The sequence below is a fragment of the Scylla paramamosain genome, chromosome 45 (genome assembly GCF_035594125.1).
Source record: "Scylla paramamosain isolate STU-SP2022 chromosome 45, ASM3559412v1, whole genome shotgun sequence".
In the NCBI taxonomy this organism is placed as follows: domain Eukaryota; kingdom Metazoa; phylum Arthropoda; class Malacostraca; order Decapoda; family Portunidae; genus Scylla; species Scylla paramamosain.
This window is the reverse complement of record NC_087195.1, coordinates 4,022,280-4,030,000: the sequence shown is the minus strand read 5'-3', so window position 1 is coordinate 4,030,000 and position 7,721 is coordinate 4,022,280. Positions and strand designations below refer to the sequence as shown.

Genomic DNA, 7,721 nt, shown 5'->3' with positions numbered 1-7,721 from the left:
CGTTAGTGGTTTTGAAAGTACCTGGCTACTGCACATACACCTGGTCATTTTTTCTTCAGGTAAAGGTGTCTTGGGTGTACCTAAGGTAGGGTGAGGTGGGAGGAAAGGAGGGGGAGGAAAGGAGGGGGAGGAAAGTAGGTCAGGAGGAAGAGGAGGAAGGCACGAGGCGGAAGATAAATATATATATATAAAAAAAAAGTTTAAAGGAAGAACAAATGATGAGGGTGAGCAGGAGGAGGAGGAGGAGGAGGAGGAGGAGGAGGAGGAGGAGGAGGAGGAGGAGGAGGAGGAGGAGGAGGAGGAAGGAACAAGATAAACGTAAAAAAAAAAAAATGGAAGAGCAATTGACAACAAAACTATTGAACATTACGGGACTGAGGAGGAGGAGGAGGAGGAGGAGGAGGAGGAGGAGGAGGAGGAGGAGGAGGAGGAGGAGAACAAGAACAAGAAGAACAAGAAGAACAAGAACAAGAAGAAAATAAAAGCACAACAACAATAACAACAACAACACAAAACAGCAAAATAAAATCAAACAAGATACCTATTTCCTTTTACGAGGCTGTTCACAAGGAGGAAGAGGAAGAGGAGGAGGAGGAGGAGGAGGAGGAGGAGGAGGAAAAAAGCGGAAGAGGGGAGGTCAGTAGCACATAGGGGGAGGTGAGGGTGGTTACTGTTTAGTCGGTCAGTGTGTGGTGTGTGCTGACGAGTCCACCAATTAGAGGCTCACCGCAGACTGTAAACAAACGCACACACACACATGTACACAGAGACACACACACATACACACACACATACACACACGGCTTTGTTTACTCCGTTTTCTATGTGACTGTTTGCTACACGTTCCATTAAGCATCTAGTAGTGGTAGTAGTGATAGTGTACTTGTCTCTGCTTCACTGTTTTAGAATAGTGTAAGGGAATTATAAAGGATTTCATTAGAAACTTTGTAAATTGGCTGCTTTTTCTTGGAATTATCTACACTAATTGTTTCTCTGGTAGTGGGGTATTGTGTGTGTGTGTGTGTGTGTGTGTGTGTGTGTGTGTGTGTGTGTGTGTGTGTGTGTGTGTGTGTGTGTGTGTGTGTGTGTGTGTGTGTGTGTCCTCTTCTCATTATTATTATTATTATTATTATTATTATTATTATTGGTAGTAGTATTGGTAGTAGTGGTGGTAGTAGTAGTAGTAGTAGTAGTAGTAGTAGTAGTAGTAGTAGTAGTAGTAGTAGTAGTAGTAGTAGTAGTAGTAGTAGTGTCTCGGACCTTGAGGCAAACATTTCGCTTCCTGCGTCTCACGGTGAGTGTCTTGGAAGGAAGAGACCGCTGCACGAGGAAGGAAGTCACAGAAAGTCACAGAATGGACAATCAGTAACTCAGACCACCGCCGCCCGCTGTGACCACGGCCGCGTGACAGCAGGAAGTAATATGTTTTTGTCGCGGTGGGTGACACAGAGTGCAGCAGCAGCAGCAGCAGCAGCAGCAGCAGCAGCAGCAGCAGCAGCAGTAGTAGTAGTAGTAGTAGTAGTAGTAGTAGTAGTAGTAGTAGTAGTAGTAGTAGTAGTAGTAGTAGTAGTAGTAGTAGTAGTAGTAGTAGTAGTAGTAGTTTCTTTGTTGTGTGCTTGCTTGAAGACCGTTTTTTATTTATTTATTTTATTTTTATTTATTTATTTTTTTCATTTCCATGATTCTTACACACGAAAAGTTACAGCAAAAGTATACTGTAGTATCAACACTTCAATCAGGAACAATAACAGTGGCTCCCATTTTCTAATTTCTACGTATGACCAAAAGAATCACAATCCTCATACACACAAACCTAACCTAACCTAACCTAACCTAACCTAACCTAACCTAACCTAACCTAACCTAACCCAACCCAACCTAACCTAACCTAACCTAACTTAACCTAACCTAACCTAACTTAACCTAACCTAACCTAACCTAACTTAACCTAACCTAACTTAACCTAACCTAACCTAACCTAACTTAACCTAACCTAACCTAACCTAACCTAACCCAACCCAACTTAACCTAACTTAACCTAACCTAACCAAACCTAACCACATCTAACCTAACCAAACCTAACCCAACCCAACCCAAGCAGCACTCCCACTAACACCACTCCTCCGGCAGATCAACAGACGGCGAGAACAGCCCCCCGAAGCTGCCGCCGCTGCCCGTGCCTACAGGAGACCTCACCGGGCCCATCCATCACCTCCAGCTACTCCGTCCTGCACGCCTGCCTTGTGCTGGGCGGGGACGTGCCCTCCTGCGTGGCCCAGGCAGCGGCATTTGGCGAGATCCTACAGAACAAGACGCAGGATTCCCTACAACGCCCTACCTCCGATGATGTCACCCCCGTCATCCTTAGGAACCATTCTGAAGATACATCCTTTTGCTGAGGTCCTTCACTCCCTGCAGGATGGCGACGGGGGAGCGCAGGATGCCGTGATTGACAAGACGCCTCTCGGTGACCTCGTTGACAACAATAGTGTGATCCTAGGATTCCTCAGAAACCAGGAACGTGAGTCATGACCTCGTGGAGAAGGTCATTTCACAGGTCAATTCCATCAAGGACACTTTCAAGGACTCCCAGGTGCTGATTCCGTGGAAGGAGAACGAGGGCGAAGTGGATATCGGCGAAGGATCCCCTACGCAAGATCAGGAGCCGTCTGATAATGACCTCCAGGAAAATTCTGAGGATCTACAGGAAAGTTCAGGAGATTTGCCGGAAAATTCTGACAATCTACAGGAAAAACTCTGGAAATCTACAGGAAAATTCCGATCTCCCGGAAAACTCTGATGATGTCGAGGAAAACCATGACACTCTCCCGATAATGTTAGATCTCCAAGGAAATTCTGAAGGACCCCAAAGAAATTCAGAGCCCCCGAAATTGTACAGCACCAGTGAGACACTCGCACTGACAGACACAGGGAAGAACACCCCCGTTTTCTTCCTTGATGCTGCAAGGCGAAATCAGCGTGAAGGACAAAGAAAACGAGAAGATGGGAGATGGAGATGAGAAAAACGTCGATAATGATAATGAAAGGAAGAAAATAAATGAGGCTGAGAAAAATAAAGAGGAAATGAAGGAGGAGGAGATAGAGGAGGAGGAGATAAAGAAAGATAAGATGGGTTTGACTGACAGGCGTGGCTTACTTATCAAATCCAAGTATCCTCACGCTGAAATCCTCCCCACGAAGCCGATCCGATTCTATATGCGTAACCGATAAGGGATCCGAACCTGTCTAATCCTCCCTGATCCCCTTTGATGCTCCTTATCCTCTCTTCTGATCCTCTTCTATTCATCCTAGATCGTCCTTTGAATCCTTGTAGTCTTTCTTGATCCTTCTATTTTCGTCCTTGATTTCTTTATATTTCTGATTACTCCTTTTAATTTTCGTATATTTTTTTTTCATGGTCTTAAATTAATCGTAAATATTCTCTGTTTTAGTTCAGTTCTGTTCTTTATTTCTCTAGTCGATGTAAATTTTCTTTTATACTCTGGAAAATAAAATATGAGAGAGAGAGAGAGAGAGAGAGAGAGAGAGAGAGAGAGAGAGAGAGAGAGAGAGAGAGAGAGAGAGAGAGAGAGAGAGAGAGAGAGAGAGAGAGAGAGATAGGGGGGAAGAGAGTGTGTGTCTTTAATGCTCTAATGCTCAATTTAAGTAACTGATCCTTACACAAATAGTCTTAAGTAATTTATTCATTTCTTTTTGTAATATAGACTTTTTTTCCCTGCATGGTTTAAAATCTCTGGCTTTTATTTATTTATTCGGTTTTCATTAACGTGTGGTGACCGGGTGTAGGTTTAAATAACATAAGTTTAATCTAAGTGCTCTCTTGACTAATGTTATTTATTGTTATTGGTGTGTGTGTGTGTGTGTGTGTGTGTGTGTGTGTGTGTGTGTTATTGCTGCCACCTGATATTTCTGTAGTAGTAGTAGTAGTAGTAGTAGTAGTAGTAGTTATAACAGTATCATAGCTATTAGAGGCCGATACATTTAATTACCTTACTACATAATTAGTCCAGGTATCAGCCAGTTACCTGAGTGTCGTCACCGTTAACGAGCCCCGCGTGACACCTGAGGGAGGGGGTGATCCTGTTATGTCAATTGTTCCCTTGTTTGTTGTCGTATGGATTGATATATTTGCTACTTTATTTATTCCTTCATTTATTCGTTTATAATAAAATATCATGCCAAAATACCTGTTTGTTTATGGCCTTCTGTGTGTTTAGTCAAGGTGAATACGTGGGTTAGGTTAGGTTAGGTTAGGTTAGGTTAGGTTAGGTTAGGTAATGCAGTGAATTTATCTCTGTTTTGATCTCTTGCTTATTCTCCTTGTCTTTCTGCTGGACACACACACACACACACACACACACACACACACACACACACACACGCACACTTGCCGCGTCATGCACTCCTCCATGCACACCAGTATTTCATTCACTCTTTGAGAAAAAAATAAATAAATGCACCTTGGATCACTGTCACTGAATGGAGAGAGAGAGAGAGAGAGAGAGAGAGAGAGAGAGAGAGAGAGAGAGAGAGAGAGAGAGAGAGAGAGAGAGAGAGAGAGAGAGAGAGAGAGAGAGAGAGAGAGAGAGAGAGAGAGAGAGAGAGAGAATAAATAAATAAAATAAAAAGCTTGAAACTAACCACTATAGACTGAATAATATAAACTGATTTCATGAAGCTTGGCGTTGAAAGAAGCACTCAGACCAAGATGTGTTTACCATACAAGGAAAGGAAGACCCCCCAACATTTCCCACCACTTCCCTCTTTCCTGCCACCGCCTACACACACTGCACGCAAGGAAATGAAGACCCCAACACTTCTCTCCTCCGTCACTGCCTACACACTGAACTTAAGGAAAGGAAGACCGCAATACACAAAAAAGATATCCAGGAAATTAAAAATGAGGGATACATTTAAACTAGGTCGTAGAAAAATGGTATAGCTAATTCAGTCATTCACGTATATAAGTCTGAGTAGAACTTCCAAGACAAGAGGCCATAAAGGATATAAAGTGCATTAATGTAAAGACACAATGAGCCCCAGTAATTGAAGGAGCTATAACTAAAAAGGAGAATGACTAAAAGGATACAGGGGATGAGGAGTATTCCTTACGAGGCGAGACTGAAGCTGTTAAATTTACATTCTTTAGAGAGACGTAGGTTAAGAGGGGACCTGATACAAGTCTTTAAGTGGTATAAGGGTTATAACAAGGGGGATGTAAGCAAAATTTTTAGGATCAGCAACCAGGATAGAACAAGAAATAACGGGTTCAAGCTTGAAAAATTTAGGTTTAAGAAAGAGAAAGGAAGAAATTGGTTCTTAAATAGAGTGGTAGATGAGTGGAACGGACTCAGTAATCATGTTGTTAGTGCTAGGACATTAGGGAGCTTTAAGAGAAGATTAGACGGGTTTATGGATGGGGATGATAGGTGGAAATAGGTAGGTATATTTCATACAGGGACTGCCACGTGTAAGCCTGGTCGCTTCTTGCAGCTTCCCTTATTTCTTATGTTCTTATGTTCTTAACTGAGTGAATTATTAATGTATGTAGGCCTGACTCACCTTTCAACACAGAACACCTTAATTACACCTTGCAACACAGACCCACACACGGAACAGACTCACCTTTCAACACAGAACACCTTAATTACACCTTGCAACACACACCCACACACGGAACAGACTCACCTTTCAACACAGAACACCTTAATCACAATACAGAGCACCCCAGTAATTAAACAAGGCTATAACTGAGGTGAATTATTTGTATATATGTCTGACTCACCTTTCAACACAAAACGCCTTCATTACAAGTGCGTGGCATCCTGGAGAAAACACAGACAGGTGAGAGACAAGCAGAGACAAGCAGGGACAAACAAGGCCTCAAGCGACAACGTTAACCAAGAACTCTCACCTAAATTTAGGCAAGTAAGGAAGTCACGAGTTTCTCTAAGGAAGTTTCATGATAATGGTGCAAATAATCAGCAGGTGGCCGCAACACATCACAGGAAAGTCGTACTCACCGAGACAGAAGCAGGATGGCGAGGCAGCAGGAGGTGGAGGTGGAGGTGGTGGTGGTGGTGGTGGTGCTGGTTGTCATATTAACCCTTTGGCTTTAATGGCTATGGCACGTAGTTTAAACCCTTTCAATCGATATACAACACTCTCTCAGCAAAAGAAAAAGGAAAAGGATTAAAACTATAGATTTTCCATCGTCTAGATAATTAAATGCCTGGAAATGAGTGAAGAACGAAGAGAGAGATACCTCAGAGGAATTTGTGACCAAGGGAAGATGTGTCACCAGTAATGAAATGGTTAAATGCAACAGTTCACGAGGCTAAAATCAATGTGTGAAATGTTTACAAGCACCTGCAACAAATAGAGGGATGAAAAGAAATAGATCTTGTAGTTTCTAGTTTGTGTCATGTTTGGAGGTGGTTGCAGAAGTGTCCCTGAGTGGTCACTGTTTAACGGGAGATGTGTCAGGCAACGGTGAATTTACTGGGACTGACAATAACCCATGACTCACCTTCATTCAGTGTGGCAGTTTGGTGTGTGTTACTTCAGTTCAGTGTATCGCTTACTACTTCAACTGAGCGTGACAGATCGATATTTTTTTTCCAAGGCAGAATGATGATTTTTCTTCAAGACAGGATGACAGAATGACGTGATTCCTTCAGCTGAGCATGACAGAACGATACTTTTTTTTTCCTTCAAGACAGACTGACAGAATGACGTGTTTTCCTTGAGCTAAGCAAGACAAAACGACACTTTTTCCTTCAAGACAGACTGACAGAATGACGTGATTCCTTCAAGACAGGATGACAGAATGACGTGTTTTCCTTCAGCTGAGCAAGACAGAACGACACTTTTTTTTTCCTTCAAGACAGACTGACACAATGACGCCTTTTCCTTCTGCTAAGTATGACAACGATACTTCTTCCTTCAAGACAGAATGACAGAATGACAGAATGAAGCTTTTTACTGAAGAATTAAGAGGAGCCAGTTCCGCCAAAGGGTTAAGACACAATGGGTACTGTGAGGTCATGTGTTCCAGCACTGCACACCTGCGTCACACACCTGTCTCGCGCACTTGTCTCGCATATGTCTTGCACACTTCCCACACAAAGCTGAAAGAAAGAGAAAAACAGATTAAGGAATTATCTCAACAGAAGTTCTATCAGTCGTGTTTTTTTTTTTTCTTTCTTTCTTTTCGTTGTTATTCTCGTTGCTCTTATTTTTTTTTTGTAGCAGAATTAACCACAATTTCAACTAATATACCAAGCAATTGCACATTTTAGCATTCCAACTGTTATCATCTTTAACTTAACAACCAACATATTTTTTTCAACTACAATTCTTTAACCACTATTCTAAACAACGAACATCCAATATTTTTTTTCCGGTTACCTGCAATTATTTCACCTGCTAAATAACATAAGTGAAAAAATAAATAGATAGACAACCTGTACGAGATAAATAAATAAAGAAATAATAAAGTTTCCCCAGCTCTCTCTCTCTCTCTCTCTCTCTCTCTCTCTCTCTCTCTCTCTCTCTCTCTCTCTCTCTCTCTCTCTCTCTCTCTCTCTCACACCTGACGCGGGAAAGTTGCACCTTCCCTCGCCACACTCAGCAATGCAAGGCTGATCTCACTGCCACGTGCACTCCAGCCCACAAATTGCTCTAAGTGCCGTGCTGTC

The 7,721-nt window shown here is 42.4% G+C and overlaps 2 protein-coding genes across 2 annotated transcripts in view; one reads left to right on the top strand and one right to left on the bottom strand.

The window, feature by feature from the left end:
- The window catches only part of LOC135094297 (uncharacterized), a 16,427-nt gene extending 12,222 nt beyond the window's left edge, over nucleotides 1–4,205 (top strand). Inside the window, exon 4 of the mRNA XM_063994291.1 lies at nucleotides 2,131–4,205. Within this exon, the coding sequence (XP_063850361.1) occupies nucleotides 2,131–2,347 (217 nt within the window). The 3' untranslated portion in view covers nucleotides 2,348–4,205. The remainder of the gene's footprint in view (nucleotides 1–2,130) is intronic.
- The window catches only part of LOC135094501 (uncharacterized), a 122,539-nt gene extending 116,403 nt beyond the window's left edge, over nucleotides 1–6,136 (bottom strand). Inside the window, exon 1 of the mRNA XM_063994650.1 lies at nucleotides 6,045–6,136. Within this exon, the coding sequence (XP_063850720.1) occupies nucleotides 6,045–6,121 (77 nt within the window). The 5' untranslated portion in view covers nucleotides 6,122–6,136. The remainder of the gene's footprint in view (nucleotides 1–6,044) is intronic.
- Between the last annotated feature and the right edge of the window lie 1,585 nt (nucleotides 6,137–7,721).